The sequence below is a fragment of the Periplaneta americana genome, chromosome 14 (genome assembly GCF_040183065.1).
Source record: "Periplaneta americana isolate PAMFEO1 chromosome 14, P.americana_PAMFEO1_priV1, whole genome shotgun sequence".
Taxonomy (NCBI): domain Eukaryota; kingdom Metazoa; phylum Arthropoda; class Insecta; order Blattodea; family Blattidae; genus Periplaneta; species Periplaneta americana.
Genome location: NC_091130.1, coordinates 30,062,866 through 30,084,234, shown reverse-complemented (window position 1 = coordinate 30,084,234; position 21,369 = coordinate 30,062,866). Strand labels below are relative to the sequence as shown.

The following is a 21,369-nucleotide window of genomic DNA, read 5'->3' as shown; positions in this document are numbered from 1 at the left end:
TATATGGTGTGTTTCATAGCTTTGCGTTAAAACTGTTTTTATTGTGTCTCCTCCTAGATGTGTTATAGTCTGGTTGAATGCAACATCGTTAGATGGCAGCGGTAGCGAGCTTGCTCCACGACCAGTCGGTTTCTATTTCCCGCCCATGCGCTGATTCAGAGGAGGATCTCCTCCCTCACCGTTCATTTACTTGCTTTAAAACTCTGCTTCTTTCTCTGGCCGCTAGTGCGCTGTTGTCTATGTGTGTTAACTGCAGTAAAGGAGGAATGGATTGGCTTTCCTCCACACAAACAATCTCGCATTTTTCTCACAGTTTTCTAACAGCACATGAGTGCGCGTCGTTTAAAACTCGTTCAACCGAGGTTTTCTTATAGCTGAGAACTTAAAAATTATCGAATCTTCCTTGAATTTCAAGGCACATATTTTATTTGGTATTTACTTTCAAAAGAAGAGAAAATGTGAGGAGGACGTTCCTCCCTTTCCTCCTCCGAGGAACCGCCACTGATTTCAACATCTCCCACAATATCTACAGAACAATATTGACGACACAATTAACATTTTCGGACGAACCGACATGATTATTGTAAAGACAGTGATGAAATGTCAACATTATTAAATCCGAATTCAACGTCGACAACACAGAGATCCTAATATAGGGACTGTATCATCCTACATCTAACGTTTAACTCTCTTAAAAATAAAGAATTACTTCGCAACAATATTTTAAAAAATATTGCTCTCAACACATTTAGTATATACTTTGAATCGCTACTTAATGATCAGAACACAGAAGTAAGGGTACATAAATATACTGTACACATCTCTACGTAATATTTGAAAAGTGGCTAGAAAATAAATTGTATGTGTACATTATATTGTAACTTTGAGATGATAATCGTATTTCAAAGGGCCAAGAACATAATCACAGCTGTGACACCAAAAATAGAATTATAGGCACTGACAAAGAAGCTACTTCAACGACCCATGATTATTTTAGGGCCACTCGTACATTAAGCCGTATTAATAATCGAATAGCGTTATCGCTACTATTTTGACTTTTTGTTTATGCAAATACACCGCCTCCTCGAACGCATCCACGCATCCGATAGTTTCTTCTACTGCCTGCTCATTCAATGGTCAAACATAATCTATGCCTATATCCACAAGCGATTTCAGTGACAGGAGCTGCCATCTAGCGACAATTTTTTTTCTATTCATTGAGTTCCTCAGCTACAAAAGCTGCTATGTGACAGGATTAAAAGCAGTTTTCAAGTTAAAATTGTAAATTAACTATTAGTAGAACATTTTATGGAACGTGTAAGGTTCCGTTATTATTTTTGTTCTTAAAATACTGACGAAGACCATAGTATATTTGGTGCTGCCACCTACCATTTCAGCGTAAGTATTGTTAGAATGGTCTTATGAGGAGGCAGATAAGCAGCCATCAGATGTGTTCAAGCAGGCGGTGAGTAAATGCGAATTTCATTATGACAAAAATTGTATGCTCTGTAATTCGCTACAGCCAGTTCTACATTTCCTAAGTTACTATTTACATTTTCGACGACGACCTTCTTCATTTGTGGTATTATGATTGTTCCGGCTTCATGTAAGCCTTGACAATTATTCTTTTTCTAGAGTATTATAGTCAATTCATCATGCACAGCAACTCAAATATAAGTTACTGCTGTACTATTTTACATTAAAATATGTTTTGGAGTCCTGTGTTTGTGGTACATTGCAGCATTATAATTTCCAAGATTTGAGATATATTTGTTTTCCTTTTCCTTGGCAATATGGTAAAAGGTTTTCGAAACTATTTTGATATATTCAGGTATTGTTGATATTTCAAGGTCATCATGCATTTGAACTTGAGTTGTGTAAAAATCATATCCACCGATAATTCGTAATGCCTTATTTTGAACAACCTGCAAGTGATGCATAGTAGTTCGGGGAGCAAACCCCCACGCAGGAGCTGCATATGTCATTTGGCTGCGTATGTACACTTTGTATAATGTCATTTTACATTTCAAGGATAAATTTACACTTAATAGAAGTGGTATGAGTTTCAGGCGATTCAGTGCTGTATACTTATTTCTTAATATATGATCTTTCCAATTTAGACGTGGGTGAAGCAGAATGCCCAAATATTTAGTTTTCTGTACATATGCTATTCTAAATTTATGGAGCATTAGCTGTGGTGGTGGCACTGGTCGACATTTAGTAAAGATAATAGCGTTTGATTTCATGTTGTTTATTTTAATCTTCCAGGTTTTTGCCCACTTATCTATTAACTGAAGATGTTTCTGTACAGCTCTATATGCAGATAATATGTTTATTTTTCGGCTGAAGATGACAGTGTCATCAGCATACATTGCCAATTATTTACATTTTCTTCTCTCATCTAGTGATCTAGTTCGATTCAGCTACGAGCAGATGGCTAATCATTTTATTGTTGTTTGTTAGGAACTCCAGAGGTGTAACAATATTTTAGCACATGAAATCGATATAGTTTTCCATGAAATTGTGTTCAGTGAATTAAAGAAAACTAATTCTGTGGCCGGGAGGAAAAAGGTCTTGAGTCAATTTTTTGTGAAAATGAGAATTTTATATATTCTGAAAGCGGAAACAATTCTCTACAGTCCGGTAAAACGATTAAAGTCAAATAAGACTCCTGACTGGATTTACAGAGCGTTACCAAATGTCTAAGTACTTTTCGAATCGAATAAAGGACTTACGAATATTTATTTTAATACTTTATTCCTTTTTATATTATAAAAATTTCATTTTCACAAAAAATTGACTCAAGACCTTTTTCCTCCCGGCCACGGAATTAATTCCCAATTCTCAAGAAAAGACTTCTAAATAGTTCTGTGGCCGGGATGAAAAAGGTCTTAAGTCAATTTTTTGTGAAAATGAGATTTTTATATATTCTGAAAGCGGAAGCAATTCTCTGCAATCTGGTAAAACGGTTAACGTCTGGATTTATAGAGCGTTACCAAATGTCCTAAGTATTTTTTGAATTGAGCACACATAGAATAAAGGACTTAAGAATATTTAATACTTTATTCCTTACAAACCATGTTTACTTTCCATGCTTCCCTATTAAAAAGGTCTAACTTGTATTTTAGCCATTTTATCACATACTGATGCCCTTTCATTTTAGACTTTAAACATCAGGGTAAACAGTCCTATAATTGTTTAAGACCCAGTTTGCATTCCTAACAATTTACATTTCTCATTTATTTTGACATGAAAAAGGCCTTATATTTAAATAGTCCCTTCTACTCAGTTTGGATTCTAGTCTATTTTTGGAAATAATCAAGAAAATTGTTAAATGAGCAACATTACCTATTTTAGAAGAACTATAAACAAATAATGTCCAGGAAAACCCTCTTAATTAAAAAAATTCTATAATTAACACCAATTTCAATCTTTCTACTGCTCTCTTGAAAAGTATAACATTTTTACTTAAGACATTTTTCCTCCCAGCCACAGAGTTGATGGAACAGCCCCCCCAAATGTTCAATGCTTTTTTCTTAACGTGGAATCCTCTATAATTCTACAGCAATGTAATGTCATACATACGTTTTACACATCTACGCTTCTAGGGTCTAAATAAAATTACAATGGGACTTATAATTTTCTTAGTGGATTGAGCCAGGGACATTAACTCTTTTTTTAACTAATTATTGGGCACTTATAGTCTTTTTTATATCCACTCTTCAATTTACGAACTAATGATAAAACTGCAGAACGTAACACGTGCATCAATATACAGTTGAATTCCTCGTATCCGGCAACTGTGGGACAAAGCCAGTGCCGGATAACTGATTTTGCCGGATAATTGGAAAATACGTTTATTGGTTATGTAAAATCTATGTTGAAATTTAGTAATTTTCGTATAGATAATTAAAAATAAAGTTTTGAAATACGTACCATATTTATTTCTAGTACTGAATACGGTAATGTACATTCATCAGTTCATAATTATTGTAGTACAGTAATACATAACAGCGTAAAAATACTAAAAGCTTTCGTAACCATATGACAATTTTAAATGGCGGTCATGTGAGTCATGTGACGTGAACAGCAGTGTAGCCAACGTCGCACTATAAAGACTACAGTCTAATATATAGGTCACGAAGCTTGAGGTGATGAGGGTACTAGGTTTACTAAAAGCCAGGTTATGAACCGACTAAACCGGAAGCAAAGTTCTGTTGCTCTCTTTCTGAGCTCTGTTGCCACATAGTGGCGCGAGATTTAAAGCGTATTCAGCGTTTGTCACCGATATGTTTAAAATAGCTACTGTATATAGTTCTCGATAACACTATCAACAATATTAGTAATTAAAATACTGTTTTAAGAAAGCACGAGCTAATGACGCTGGTACGAAATGCGACTCGTAATGCACGTGGTACTGCAAATGAACTGGGAAGTTTGGCTACATTGTCTCCGTGATTCCGTTGCCAGATTTTCGTTAGCAGACGACATTTTCACGTGAGGTCCAATGAAAAGCTCCGTTCTTCTTTTCCCCTCCAACCCCCCCACACTCAACGTGTCATCACTGCACAGACTACCCCTCTAACCCGCACTTTCCTCCCGCCCTGCCAACTACTTCCTGTTTAGTCGGTTCATAACCTAGCTTTTAGTATAGGTACAATAGACTGTGCCGGTACTATTTCGCATTGTTTGTGATGAGGCGATAGTAAGGTCCAAGTGACATTACCGATGCTACCCTCTACTCCAGGGTTTTCACGCCTAAAGAATAAACACAATATGCGGCATGTGCGATCTACGAAAACCACTCACATTTTCGTCACACTCTTCTCTTACGCATGAACGACTATTTTTTTGGCCTAGGCAAAAGTGCCGTTGTTTTGGTATTGCCGGTTATTTGGGTGCCGGATACGAAGAATTTTACTGTACTTGAATTGAAATTAAATTTAATGTAATAAATTGGAAGCTGGAAAAGGTTTATAACATTACCAGGAAAATGACTCTATTGAGACCTAAAATTTTCATTTTACTGTCCGACAGAAGTACAAATATCAATCCTATCCATGACTTGGGATGAGATTGATAGTTGGTGGAAGAAATTAGAAAGACTATGTTTTAATAAGCGTGGTTTGCGATAGCGCACTTACACCCTGAGAAGTTGAACACCTGTGGAATTGACTTTCGGCTGTCGACCTTCTGGTCGTTCAACCTAAAAAGATTTATGTATTTACATTATCACTCATTTTTTACCCATACTTTTACTTGAACTATAGGCCTATTAGTTCAGTATTTTAGAATTATATTTTGATGTAATATTTTTAAGTCTAATAGAGTTCACATCTCTTATTAAATGCTGATGTGTATCAGCATAAAATTTGTCGTAAGTTACTTCTTTATTAGCCGTGGCACAAACGTGAATAATATGTCTACCACTATAGATACACGAATAATAAAGAGTGAACCGTAAATAATGTCATTAATTTCAGGGTGTTATTCTTTGAGATATTTTTCTTTTCGGAATAAAAATTGTTTTATATGAAATATTTCATTGCGTATTTTGGGAAAGCCATTGATTTAATTCCCAATATGCTCAGTCAATTTATGAGAGCAGTGTATTATGGTAATAATGATTAAAAGAATTTTATTTTTTCCTTTAAATGTGCAGAAATTTGATCTGAACAATGTAACATTTTAAAGTTATTTTTCAGACCGAAAGATTACATTTATTCGGATCAAATTTCTGCACATTTAAAGGACAAATTTAAAATTCTTTCACTCATTATTATCATATTACACTGCTCTGTTAAATTGACTGAGCATATTGGAAATTAAATAAATGGTTTTTCCAAAACACGTTATAAAAGTTTCATATAAAACAGTTTTTATCTAAAAAAAAAAAAAAAAGGAGGCAGAAAACGAGGAAAATTATATTAAGGGGAGAGGATGGTATTTTTGGTGAAAAATGAGCAAATTAAAAAAAAATTCTTTAAAATACCCTGTGATACGTATAGAATGCATAGCATAATATTTTGTGGGTATTTGTTCCCTTATCAGATGTTGAGACGCCATTGTTAAACTTCCTGCGTTATGGATTTTTAAATCACTTGTCCAATTTTATTGTTGCTTCCGGTAAATTGAATTTTCAAAAAAAAAACTTTAAAATACCCTTTGATATGTGTGGAATGCATTGCATAACATTTTGTGGGTATTTGTGCCCTTATCGGATGTTGAGATGTCATTTTTAAACTTCCTGCGCTATGGATTTTTAAATCACTCGCCCCATTTTATTGTTGTTTCCGGTAAACTGAATTTTCAAAAAAAAAAAAAAATCTTTAAAATACCCTTTGATATGTGTGGAATGCATTGCATAACATTTCGTGGGTATTTGTGCCCTTATCGGATGTTGAGACGCCATTTTTAAACTTCCTGCGCTATGGATTTTTAAATCACTCACCCCCTTTTATCGGTTTATGGTAACTTCATTTTTTTTACTACATTGCCAGACAAAAATAGATATAATTTCTGAACTATTAAAGATACATACATGAAATTTAGAATACACATTCTTTAGACTATTAGGAAACTTTTCTCTGTAAAAGAATCTTGTTAATTGATTTCATTTTAAAACTAAGTCCGCTTGTTTGCAAGAAAGGAAATCAGAAAATTATTAAATTTTAATTGTTTATTTTAAAAACGTAGGGACTAATATCAAAATTCTGTTACAGCCAGTTTGTAGAGCATGCTTTTGCAAGTACATTGCAAAAACCTGGATGAATCTACCTTTAAAAATGGTTTAGATATATCGATTTTAGTAAAATCCTGCATTGGGTATATTTTTTTCAATTCTGGGCTCCCAAATAATTTTTTTTTCAAAATATTTATTTTTGGTTTGAGTTGCTACAGCTATGAGCTCTCTACATACAAAAAAATTAATATTTTACACCAAATAGGAAAAAAGTTTTTAAAAATACCATCCTCTCCCCACTTCTTCATTTAAAATATTTCAAAGAATAACCCCCTAAAATTAATGACATTACTTACGGTTTACTCTGTATATTACTTTGACATATTTATGAACAGTTATAATATTCCAGTTAAAGTGGCTTAGCGATTTGAAGCACAACTCGAGAAAAAGAAAAACACGAATTTGCAGATCAGTTTAATGGATCACGAATGCACAATCTAGCTCTAAAGACATTCAGCGATTCTGATATTTGAACTTGTCAATTTGCATTCCAAAAAATTCGTATTATCATTTATTATTTCACATGAAGAATTTACCTTTGCCATTCGTATCAAATAACAAAAGCAAAATGCAACAATATATTCAAAATTAAGAAATTTAAAGGAAACAATGTAAAAACAGCAATAAGTATTCAGTAAATAAATCGAAACCATAGAATGATCAGGTACGTGACATAACCAAACCTGAACTATTTAAGAAATCAACTACTTTTATTTGTAATTTATGCTATTTTTTCTGATTTGTTTTAAATCTCGTTTCTCGCTAACAAACACAAATTATTCTGAAATATCCTGCATGATGTAAAAGGGGCCACAAGAAATTCTTTCACTGTAAATAGAAATGCAATAGCTAAAATAATATTATCCTTGGACAATAATTAAAAGTTGCTTCCTTAAAACGGTCATAAACACTCATTTAATAACTAATGGGTATATTATAATAAAATTTAACATAGAGCTGAACGCAATGTCTATACTATTACTTGTAATACAGAATATTTTAATAGATTTTTCTTGTAACGGGAAAGTTTAAAATAAGAGACATCTTTAGAGAAATATTTTAAGCAAAGAATATATTCAGATTTCTTATAAGCTTTTTATTAAAATATTTCGAACTATAAGTTTATTGCTATTTATTCAGAATACTCAAATGTAATGTAACAACGGGTCATAATATATCTACACGATGATAAATGATTATAGTTTTCAATAAAAAATGTTATTTAAACACCTAAAAGCAGTTGTCATGTGTTTCTTGTCTTACTGTCCAAACGCGCAACAATAAAGAAACCACAGACATTTATTATACATCATTAACGATCATCAAATTGAAGATAACGATAGCATTAATTTATCTTTAAACATTAATGAGTAATACGAAACGTTTCGAAAATAAAAGAAAACGGCAACGCGTTCATATACACTGTACAGCGTGAGTATAAATGATTTCCCTGATTACGAAAATTATTTGTGGACAAACGATTGAACGTAAAAAAAATTTAAATATACGAGTGTATGGAGAAACTCTCCAAGTTTTTAAACATACCTTATAGGTGCTCAATGTGGGCTCCACTTGTGTCCCTGCAGACATCAAGCCGGTAGTTCAATTCGTCCCACACACGGCTAAGTGTATCCATATCGATTGCAGCGATGGCGTTGATGATGCGGGAGCGTAACTCTGGCAGATTTTCCGGTAATGGAGATACAAAAACAGTCTTTAACATACCCCCACAGGTAGAAGTCACACGGTGTTAAGTCAGGGGAACGTGGAGGCCAGGACAAGAGATGCATGTCGTCTTTGTCGTTGCACTTTCCAAGTCCAAGGTGTACGGCCTTTTCTTTTTTCTCGAACTCACCGTATTAGGACATGTTAGAAGAGTGGCTGATGATACAGCTGGAGAGTGATAGTGCTGATTTCATATAGCAACAAAATGGCGCTTCACCTCACTTCCACAACGAAGTCCGGACATTCCTGAACGACCGATTGCCAAACAGATGGATTGGTCGCGTGAGGAGAGACGACATACAGCTCTTGTCCTGGCCTCCACGTTCCCCTGACTTAACACCGTGTGACTTCTACCTGTGGGGGTGAATCTGTTTTTGTACCTCCATTACCGGAAAATTTGCCAGAGCTATGCACCTACATCATCAACAACATCGTTGCAATTGATATGGATACACTTAACCGTGTGTGGGATGAATTGAACTACCGGCTTGATGTCCGCAGGGTCACAAGGGAAGCCCATATCAAGCACCTATAAGGTATGTTTAAAAACTTGGAGAGTTTCTCCATATACTGCTATTATATATAATTTTTCTACGTTCAATCGTTTGTCCATAAATAATTTTCATAATCAGGGAAATCATTTATACTCACTCTGTATTTATCATCCTTATCGTATACTGCCTCAATATATTACACATCGTCTTTCCATATGCTAAAAATTTAGAACAAAAACATCGAAAAGTCAGAGGTAGAAACAGCTGTGATTAATATTACTTTTTAACAATTATTGCCGTTTAGTAGAATGAAGAGGAGAAGTGTTCGTCTGGACTTAAGGGGATAGGAGAATAAGAAGAATTGCCTGCAGGAGGGAGGCACTGGAAGGCATAATTTGCGCCGCGATTACTGTCCCAGTACTGACTACCCTTACACTGGAATCTTATAGCAAACTCGAGACGCTGGCCAACTTGAACGGTGTGCGCATACAGCACGAAACTGAACTTGTCGGAAAATCCATCGCATGAATTTTGGACGTAAGTAGCTTGGAGGTCAGCAAATGTCTTCCAGCCGTCCAGTGTGTACCTTACATGCACACTCTTATGAAAGTCCAAGTTTCGAACTCGCACTGTCCCCGAGATGGAGGATGAGACAACATCGGTTACCACAGCGTTTTCTAGACAGACTTGGTCCTCCCTGATACGGTCCATGAAGTCCGGTTGCCCACCAGGTTGCTGGAACATCGGAATTAGACAACGTTCCGGTTTGGCAACGCATGGCGGTGCCAGAATTTCACAGAATGTTGCTTCAGTGAGTGACGATGTCGCGCTGTCAGAGATATCTTCACATTGGAGATCCTCATAGGCCGAACGGGGTACTTTAGGTATCTCATCGAGGAACGTGCGAATATCGGCTAGATCGAGCCCTAGGACGTCAGCGAAACGAACAATCTTCTTACGTCCCGGAGTTCCTGGAGGTGTTTTCCCCGTTTTCAATGAGGAACACCGGCGAATTCGGGGCGTAGATTGACTTGAATCGTCGTCATCTCCATCGATATCGGATCGCGCTTTCGTTGTTTGTGTTGTCTCTCCACTTTCAGTTGTGTCGAAAGTCGCAATCTGAATTGAGCATTCAATCGTAAGATTACTAGGCCGGTTCAGTGTTGATTTGTATGAAGAATCAGTCGACAAATCAGAACTAGAATCGTTTTCGGCGTGGACCACTGGTTGAGGTGAATCTGTGATTGTTGTATCTTGCGAAGAGTCAACAACATTCTCAAGATTGCTATCTTGTTCGCTGCTGAGCTCTTCAGCTTGTTGTATTTCACAAACATCGGAGGAAGTGTTCAAATGTTCTTCACTTTGAGAAAGAGAAGACACAGGAGATTCTTCTGTTATATCAACAGATTTTTCTGTAGTTGGACAAGATTCTCCATTTGGCACTTTGTAGGCTTCTGAAGCGTTCGTTTCATGATTGTGTAACGGGCTGCAGTCGGTTGTTTCTGTGGGCTCTGTCACAGGATAGCAGGTTTCATTTTGTGAATTGCATCTGGAAGACTCTGCAGTGTTTGGGTAGCCACTGTCGTGAAGACACATTGTCTTACACTCCTCAGACAAGGTCGCTTCCTGTTTGGGAGAGATACACTCAAAATATTCGTCGGAAAGGGAACCTTCTCTAGAGACTGACTCAAAATTACTACATTCACTCGTTGAGCCAGTATTGAGATTGCAATCACTTGATGAATCGACCTTATCTTCACTCGGAATTCTGAAACCAGCCGCATTTCTGAAGTTACGCCTACTAACTCGTCTGGTTTCGACTTCACGACTGCCGATATCTTCTACTGGGTCAAATAAATGTCCATTCATCTTGCCGTACGCTTCATTATCTGCTCCTGTTCCGTTGCTGTGGTTGGAAACTTTGGTTTGTGATGAATAAGTAACGTCAGCACCCGGAGATGTTTCGTGACAGAACTCATGTTTCTCAGGATGAAAACTGTTGGAAGCTTCTGTATCTACGTTCTCTGGATCGAAATATAGGCCGTCGGAACTGTCGCTGTCTGGAGATGTCCCACTCATCGTGATAGGCGACATCACACATCCTGACTCCGATGAGTGCTGAGTTCTAGGAGGACAATGAAGTGCACGGTTTTTGTTGAAGTAGCAATCAGGAAGGGTTTCCGAACATACTGTTTCTTCAACGGGGCTTCCAGGACTTTCACACTCAAGGTCGAAATCAAAGTATATGTCGGATTCGGAAGACGAGCTGAGGCGGGGCTGGTGACTGGTTACCTCGGGTTGCTTGGTCAGCCAACTGGTTTCATCTGGTGCGGCGGTCGCGCCATCACCGGATCCAGCGCGACCCAGAGATTGCAAGCGGCTTTGTAGGCGGCGGGCGAAAGCCTCGGCTCGACCTCGGCAGCTCATGGGGAGAAAAGAACCAAGACCGCAGTGTGGGCGCTCGGTGTTCATCTGTACCGCACCGCTCCCGGCAACCTGCAACACAAAACGCAACCTTAATTGTAATTTCACTTTCTTATTGCGAGGTATAAAGATGTTACAACAAAAACTGATCACAGAAATAAGCCGAATTCTCAACATTCCTGCCGCTTCATCTGCTCTACTGTATTATGCATATTTATGTGACCAGGCTATGTGACTCTTGGTCACGTGTCGGGATTCTGTCGAAAAACGGAGCTGCTACGCAAAATTCGACACCATAAGGCCAGGACCGGTATTGCTGATGTCCTCAAGCGTCGTGGATGGGAAGTATACGAGGAGATCAATTTCGTTTCATCCTTAGATTCGAACAGAAGAGCAGATATTGTAGCCATCCACAGGACTCAATCTAAGGGATTAGTCCTTGATCCTACAATCCGGTTCGAGAGGGATGCCCTGCAGGCACAACACGTTGATGAGGAGAAGAAATCCATTTATGAGTCCTGCATCCCTTATTTAAGTGAGAAATATAACATCCCCACTAGTCAGTGGAGTGTTTCTGGTCTTCTGTTTGGTGCACGTGGCACACTCCCTAAATTCACATGTGATATTTTAAAAGCACTCTGACTCCGATTTTTTGAAATTCAAAAAATTTTGTTGAATATTCTTAAGGATTCAATCCAAATATTACATTACCATTTATATTTTGGCCATTGATGATTGTGTTGGGTTTGCATTTCTTTGAATTTTTTACTAAACAATTCCTGTCTTTCTAAATTATTCTGTAGTGCTTTTATTCTGGATCTTTATGGTCACCCTCATTGAAGGCAGATTATTTTCTTTAAATATTTATATACACCTTCCAATGCTAATGCAACAAGCGTAGCTTTACTACTGCATAGAAATAAGTAACATACTCTCTTTCTTTCTTTCTTGCAATATAAAAGATGACTTAAGGGGTTAGGTACAGCTTACAGCAGTACAATTTTGGAAATATTCAACATTTTTTTCCTCCATTACTGTATCTTGTACAATAATGAAAATTCGCATATGCAAAACACTGTCCTTCTGCTATATGAAACAAATATTTATTTACATTTTTTTTCTTCAAAATTCAGTTCACTGTGCAGTAATGAAGCTTTTCTCACATAACTCAAAAACTATCCAGCTTTCTGTGATGAAATTTTTTGTGTGTATTTATGCATGTCATATCTACAATATGATGAAAGATCACTTCTCTACTTTTGATAGATTGTCTGATAAAAAATAAATTCATTTAAAAAATGGTCAAATACAAGTATTTTCTTGTAACACAAAATTAAAAAAAATATATATATTATTTATTAAGGAATGTAGTTGAAAGAGCATGATTTTGTAAACATGAGTTATGAGGTAAACGCTTCATCACTGCACAGTGAACTACCATCATTATGAATTTTGAAAAAATATATATATATAAATAATTTTCTTTAAATCGTAAAAATATTTTTTTTAATATAGCAGAAGGACAGTGTTTTACACATACCAATTTTCATTACTGCACAGTACAAGATACAGTAATGGAGGAAAAAATATTGAATATTTACTGCTGTAAGCTATACCTAACCCCTTAAGGATGAAGTGTTTTCATTAATTTAAAAGCTTCAAATTATTTCATGTTTTCATTGTTATTTACATTTTACTGTGTTTTTATATTCGTGCTTTTCAAATGTATTACAAGATTTTCAATGTATCTGTGACGAAGCCTAAAACGGTATGTCTAATGGCCAAATAAATTGAATTGAGTTAGTTAGTGGGGTTTCAAAAGGGCGCGTCAACTACTATGGCTATTTGCGCCCTTATCTAAATTCCTCCAAAAAACAGAAACACAATACAATAACCAGAATCCTTAAAAGACTTACAAATGAATTGAATTGAACTGTATCTCTACACCCATTTAAAATTGTACACGTGTTTATATGAACTTTTTTGCTCAGAATACGCCAGACTACTACCACTGAAATATTTACTATTCTGCGTGAATCACCCTGTATTATATTTATCCAGTTAAACTGACTTTCATAGCTAGTAATTAAAATATACATTGTCATCCTAATCACTTCTTTTACAGGTGTAAAATACATGCTGCTCTAGTTAGCAAGTTAGCTGTTGGCAAATCGTCAACATGTAAACAATTAAATGTCATCTCCGGGACGTTCTACTGCGCCACTATGTGTGATCTGTGTTCAGTACATATCCGAACAGTTACGATACAAAAAAATCACATCACGTCAATTACGCTACGCTATACAGGATGAAAGTGGTGTAACTCTGCAGATTGTATGGGACGATAGAATACAATAAAATGAAAAAAAAAAAACTACAGACGTAGATAAATTATTAGACTAAAACGTTTTTCTTGGAAACATAATATAATTTGTCATATCAACAATCAGCTGCTGTAAATATGATTTTCTACATCTTCTGGTATATTTTTCTAATGGTTAAGTATATTTTGTCTGGCTATATTGGTACTACTGGTGTTTTAATTATATACTGCAGAAGATATTCAACAGTCTGTTCTGCCATGACCTGCAAGAAGACCCGACATGAACAAAATTGAAAATCTTTGATCTACACTGAAGAAGAAAGTGAACAAAAAGAGGCTTACAACAAAACATGGACTCATTTAAGCACTGTCTGATGTCTGGCTAAATGATGCCGATATTCAAAGAAAGTGTCAAACTTTGGTTTCCAGCCTCCCTGACAAAATCAACGTGTTAATAAAGAATAAGGGAATGTTCACAAAATATTAGTAATCTCCAGATTCAATTTTCTGTTCATTATTTCTGTGCAAAATACATTTTTGTTCATTATTTCTGCCGATAAATACAGCTTTGTTGCACATATAATTAATTTAGTTTAATAACTTGTCCACGACTGTACTACGCGTTTTATAATTAAATGCATGGTTAATTTTAAAATTAGGTTAAAACTTCACAGTCCCTGTTCCTCACTCACGTAGGTCCTAGGCGTGGGCAGGTTCTATATCAGTTTCATAACCAATATCAGTGGTGGCATAAGGCATTATCAAAGCAGTGTGTACGCGTTAGAAAACGATTATTTCATGAGAAATGGGAGGAAGAGTTTTTTTGCTGTTTAGAAGGGGAGAACATACGATGTATGTTATTCTCGAAAATCCTATTAGGCATTAATAAATTTAATATACAACGACATTACTCCTTATGTCATAAAGAACATGCTGAATTAGAAGGTAAGACAAATTAAATGTTATTTTTCGTATTATTCCGAAGAAAATTTATGATCTTAACATTTGCATAGTATACTAAATAAGACATTATACCTTAAAAACACTGTATTAAAAGGTACGAGGAATTAAATGTTGCTTGTACGTACTATTTCCAAAAGAAATTTATAAAAAAATTATCAAATGTGCGTAGAAAACGAAATATGATTTTCTGAAATTATTTTAGGTCGAGAACGTGCAAATCTATTAAGTAATCTTGAGAAACGCCAGAATATTCAAGAAAATAAACGTAGACAACGTGATGGAATATTATTCGCTAGTTACGCAATTTCTCGCCTGTGATTTGGATCAATTCAATGATGGAGAAATAGTAAAGAGGTTTATGATTAAAGCTGCCGAATTAATTTGCCAAATTGAATCAAAGTTTTCGAGTCTCTCACGTTAACCAAGCGCTTTCCTAATAATTCGCCACTAACCGCCTCAGCGATTACGATAAGGTGACGCAGGTCACAGCAGTTTATACTTCCCATCCTACTCTGCAGTCTCCTGTCCTAGTAAACAATTTCAAATCAAGTGCCTCACGTAACCGAAAATTGTGCCATGTATGCCGTAAAGTATATAATACGTAGTAGTAGAATAGTTTAGTTCGTGTAATTTAATAGTAATGTGATAAGCTGAGCAATGATAGGATGATAAATGAACACGTCTGCACTTCACTTAAACAGACCGATGGATGAATATCGATGGACTTGCTGTATCCCATTGCGGACAAACACTACTGAAACCAGACTAGATGACAAAAGCTTCTCAACCGAATAATAGCAGGCATTTCCCATATTTATTGTGCGTTTAATTTCTTCTCGAGTGCCATTTGCATTTGTTACTGTTGCTCCAACGTAATTGAATTTTTCCACCTCTTCAAAAGATAAATTTCCAATTTTTATATTTCCACTTCGTATTATGTTCTATTACAGTAAAACAAAAATGATGTCAAATATAACGCCAACACCAATCTCAGTACTAGGAACAGAGATAGAACACGTGGACGATTACATCTACCTAGGGCAGACTGTCTCACTTAACCAAAGGATGGAGAAAGAAATACAAAGGAGAATAATACAATCCTGGAAAGCCTTCTGGGCGCTAAAGTTTATACTCCTCGACAGGTCCATAGACCGCAGACTGAGACTAGAGGCTCTTAACTCCTGTGTATTCCCGGAGCTAACATACGGTTGCCAAACCTGGGCCCTCACAGAGAGGCAAAAGACGAACATCGAAATAAGCCAAAGGAAAATGGAGAGGAAGATAGTTGGCGTTTCACTTAAAGACAAGGTCTCCAACACGGCACTGCAGAAAATTACAGCTTCTCAGAACATCACACAAAAAGCCCTCATAACGGAGTGGAAGTGGGGTGGTCATGTAGCAAGGCAGCAACAAGGCAGATGGGCGCGAGAAACCACCATGTGGGACCCGTACATAGGAAGGAGAACACAAGGCAGGCCAAGAAGAAGATTGGCAGAACATTCAAGCAGAAGCTGGGAGGGAACTGGTCAACCATCGCCCGCAACAGGAACGAGTGGAGACAGATAGTGAACGAAGTCCTATAGATCTAAAATTTGACAAACTCTAGTGTATCTCACATAGTGAATGTGAATGTAAATATTGTTCACGTGAAATAGCTCATCATGTGAACCACACCAACCGACCTTCCCCTCCTGCAGGAGGCCCTCGACCTTCAGGGACACAGTGGCTTCATTCATTCATTCATTCATTCATTCGTTCGTTCATTATGTTCTGGCCACGAGATATAATCATATACTTTGTCTTTTCAGGATTTACTTCCAAACGTTTCTCATTACTTGCTTCAAGTAAAATTTCCGTGTTTTTCCTAATAGGTTGTGGATTTTCTTCTAATATATTCACGTCATCGCACAAACAAGTAATTCCAAACCCTCTCTGTTTTCCTAGACTTTCCTAATGGCATATTCTAGAGCAAAGTTAGAAAGTAAATGTGATAGTACTGTATATCTTCTTGCTTTAGCCCGCAGTGAATGGAAAAGCGTCAGACAGAAACTGGCCTATACGAACTCTGCTGTACGTTTCACTGAGACACATTTTAGTTAATCGAATTAGTTGCGTGACGTAAATTTACGACACGGTACTGACAGTTTTACTTCCCTCCCGAAAGAAATCATGCTAAGTACTTTATTGCCTTTCAAAATCCAACGCCCTATGCCGGGCTCAACCCGCGAACCTCGGGTCTAACGGCGAGCATGGTTACGCGAAACCACAGAGGGCGACATTATCACTTGCAGTCGTAGTAAATATTCAGGAAATCTCGCGAAACAGAGATGGCAGGATACAAAGTTAATGGGTGTGGTGTACGTGACAGAGAGCAGGTCATCGTGATCGAGACGACACGCAACTGCAAAATACGCAGTCAGAATGCACGCTCATTTTTGCTCTTGCTCATAGATTACAATTAAGATGAAATCTCCCTAGGGTCATACAACAAAGAAAGAAAAAACTGAGAGGTGGCTTAAGGATATCCTCATGATAGAGTGAAGCAGCTATACTCCAATGTATTAAACAAAGCAATACAATATAATACTCGTAAGTTACTTTTCTTTAACACTGTAGTTTCACATTCTTGTATAGGCTATACATAACCCATGTAGGCTATCCAACATTTCCACGACTATTGTGTGAATGAATGGGAATATGGAACGAGAAACAATTAAAAAATATGCGAAAACGGCGAAAACACATCCTCACAAGGGAAATTGGGACTGAGAGAAAATGTCTATGTGAACTCCAAGCCTATTGGTCACTTGTCTCACTCCTATTTTCGCCGTTGTGTGGAAAACCTCGAGGTGAATTTTAATAGAGAATGTAACGAATCGGAATACGTACAAGAACCGAAAGGCACTAAACTTAAACTTCTGTTTCCATGATACTACGAGTTGACGTCACAGTAAAATTTAATGTCGAAACATTAATGGAATGGAATTTAATTGAGGGGTTCACGGGTGGCCCAGCACTGCGACCTATTGAGATCTATTACGCTAACCCTCGATATGGAATGAGTTGCATGCCACAGATCCCCTACGCGCACCGCCCTGACCACATGACTCCCTTAACGACCGGTCCCTACAGCCGACAGAATCCATATACCATTCCTGCTTCGGCAAATGCCCCCAAGGCCCCTCTGTTGGCCAGAGGCGAAACTCCTCCCCAGAGTAGGTCCGCCTTGGGTGCCATTGCAGAAGCCATAACTTTCATAACACTTCGCTATATAAGAAAAATTAAAATATGTAGCAACCTGTGTTTTATTCTGTACAAAAATAAAGTTGATACTTCTACTTTCGCAACAAAAGCAAATAATAGATATTTATGCAACAAGTTGCACGCTAATTAGAAATACTGAAAACATGAATTCCAACTATTTATTTTAAATATTTACAACAGCAAAACAATCACTAAAGCCTACTAAACTTATATATCCGAAGACCGTGAAATCTATCTCTTTCCATACGAATGTAATACTATTTCGTCTTTAACATCAGAAGTCCGCCATTGTGAGAGAACGAATCAACAATTTTATTCTCTTTAAAATATAAATGGACTACATTAGGAATTCTCGAGCGACTGTCTAAACAATCTTGTATGAAACAGATGCGAAATTAGCGTTTTAAGCACACCCGGACCAGTTAACTAGTCACAACCAGGATCTGAACCCGGACCCTCTCGTTTTAAGGTGAGACATGCTAACCGTTACTCCACAGCGGCGGACAATAAGTAACTTATCACTATTGCTGCAAATAATATATCGACAGAGAATAACACAGTAAAATAGCTGATCAACTATCAACTTTTTCTTGCCTTAACCCACGAACTAATTTGAACGTACAAGTTGCAACCTGCATTGCATGTAGTCTATGCACTGCAGGTGATGGAATGGGGATGGGGAAGTCCCTTCGAATATACGTGGAGACGTAACACTGGTTTAACATGGGTTGTGATTCACGTGTATTTCAATTATCATATAAGTTATTAGAACAAATAAATGATTTAGAGATCGAAAACCCGTGTCATGTCAAATATAAACAAACTGAAACAAAAACGAAAAAAAAAAGGTGAGATTTTTTAAAAATGACAAGGAATTTTCATATGCCCAAATTTCTAGTACCCCAAAAATTCGCAAATCGTCTAAACTAAAAATTGGTCGCAAACAGGGCTGCGGAGTAGCCCAATCCGCGACTTTTTGGCCAATCTGGCAACCCTGTCGATGGAATAGAAGATATGACTAAATATGAATGTAGTAAAGCCTCATTCACAATTTTCAAGTAGCTTGAATTAAAGTCACTTGATTCGACCAACTTGAAAAGTATGAACTATGTTTCAAATTGACTTGAAATCAATTAACGGCTTGAATTTAAGTTTCAAGTGAAGTTGAATCCCTTTCTACTTTTTATTTGACTTGAAAAGACACTTGAAACAACTTGAAGAGTATGAACGTCACCTGATAACTTGAATTCAAGGAGAAAAGCGCGGTAATTTAAATTAACAGCTGTTTTAAGAGCGTTAAATTAACAGCTGATTGTTTTTCTGTTCTACTGAGAATGTAAAATAATAGGAAACAATAGTAAGTGAAATAATGACCAAATATTTGAGTTTCTAAAGTTACATAAAACTCACGAAGGCTTGTGGATTACAGAAACTGCAAAGTTTCTTGACAGAGATGCAAAGGACGCTGCCAAGGAAGGAAGAGTTCATTGAAGAATTTAACAGTAGAGATTTTAACGTGGACACAGATGATAATTATATGACAGACAATTAAAAACCATTAAACTGTAGACAGAGAAGAAGTGAGAAAGATAGGAGGATTAAGAAGAGTGTAGCGTGAAGGGATGACATTTATCGGCCGAAACTAGCATTGTTCAATGTGGATGATAGATTTTTTGGAAACTGTAACTGCTTCAAGATAATCATTTTCAAACCTGCTTATATTTTATTTCATTCACATTAAGAATCTGCTTGAAGATTTCACTTATTCTATTTGTAATAGTCAATGGCCATGTATTTCTCTTACTAATTCAATTCCTAACCCATACTGAACAACACGTCTTCCATTTCTTCTATGTATTTATCATTACCCTGGCACGGAGGCTTGCTGCTACAGAAATTCCTATTTGCACAACTTCCATCGACGCCTTTTATCCTACTTGAAAACAAAATAACTTGAATATGTCTGAACTGCGACTTGAATTTAGGTTACTTGAAATCACGTGACTTGAATTCAAGTTACTTGAAAAGTGTGAACGAGGCTTAAAAATTGGAAGACTCCCGCGCAGGATAGATGGCGACGATTGCTGAGGCAGACCACGGCCAAAGGTGACTATGAAAAAATGTGTGAGATAAAAGACAACTCTAGGGTAGATGAGGGTAGTTGTAAACAAATGCTGGGAGAAATACAAAACTGTCAACATAAAAATTTTAATTCGCGGGAATATTTAAATTAACATGTTGGCTAACCTACAAAGAATGTATGATTTGAGGCTTTCTCGGCGTTGGTTCGCTAATATGTTTTCGCGGGATATCAGCCGAGTTAAGATTTTGGAATGCTCCAAGCTTTCGACTGCTATCTCTGCAGCCATCTTCAGGGAAGTGATGTCCGAACGAAAAATCGAAAAATCGAAGGAGAATTGGGAGGAAAATTTTAAAAGGTACGCAAAACGCGTCCTTGCAAGGGGTTGGGGGCTGTACAAAACTAAATATGTGAGCTCCAAGCCTGTTGGCCACTAGTCTCACTCCGGTTTACGCTGCTCCCCTGAAGGAGCTCTAGAAAATTTTGAAGGGGAAGCCGAAATTGGACGTAACCTCTTAGGTACCACATACGCGAGGGGGGCTGAGATTGATCAATTGATCACGGAACGGGGCGAGGAGGAGTTGGCTGGTGTTTGCCGTTAGGATGGCAAGACGCTGTCATCTGTTGTTCGATGACAAAGCAGGTGAAGGCCGTCGGAAGAAGCGCCGTGAAATCTAAGCTGCAATTTGAGAGGTCCCTGTCCTTTCAATTTGCGACTTATTGAGTGACCTCGTATGTTTAATAGACTATTAATATTATCTGAACTAGGGCATACATAATTTATAATAAAGGTGGAATATATATGGGGAAGGGCATATAGGTCCGTGGCCCATTTCTTATAGGGCTCATTCCGACATTTGTCTTACGCCTGAGGAAAACCACGGAATACCTTAGGCAGGATGAGTTGTCTCATATAAGAGACTAGCCAATTTGGCTATTATGTAGGAGGTCATGAGCCTTGTTGATTTGTCTCAATTTCGAGACCAGCCATTTGGTTATATGATGGCTCAATTGCGAAGAGGGGGGAGAGATGTAATTGTTAATTAGGGAGATTCATGGGGATATGAGTGCAGGTCCGTGGCCCATTTCTTTTAGGGCTCATCCCGACATTTGTCTTAGCGCCTTAGGAAAACCACGGAAAAACCTTAGGCAGGATGAGTTGTCTCAATATCAGAGACTAGCCAGTTGGCTCTTAGGTTGAATGACTCTATGAATCGATGGATATATACTAGCCAATTGGCTCTATTAGATTTCCATCGATCAACAAAAGTAGATAATGTTATGGAGGGATTTTGTTTAGCCCAGTTAAGACAAGGTCATTTTAAAGCGGTTGCACTATCCAAGGAGTCTCATG

General features: G+C 37.2%; 2 protein-coding genes across 2 annotated transcripts in view; both read right to left on the bottom strand.

Annotated features, from left to right (window-relative positions):
• LOC138713236 (probable tubulin polyglutamylase TTLL9) overlaps window positions 1–21,369 on the bottom strand; it is a 616,516-nt gene that overhangs the window by 450,408 nt on the left and 144,739 nt on the right. The window lies entirely within an intron of this gene.
• The window catches only part of Gbs-76A (Glycogen binding subunit 76A), a 159,646-nt gene continuing 143,025 nt past the window's right edge, over window positions 4,749–21,369 (bottom strand). The window contains exon 2 of the mRNA XM_069845165.1: window positions 4,749–11,457. Coding sequence (XP_069701266.1) covers window positions 9,262–11,457 — 2,196 coding nt within the window. The 3' untranslated portion in view covers window positions 4,749–9,261. The remainder of the gene's footprint in view (window positions 11,458–21,369) is intronic.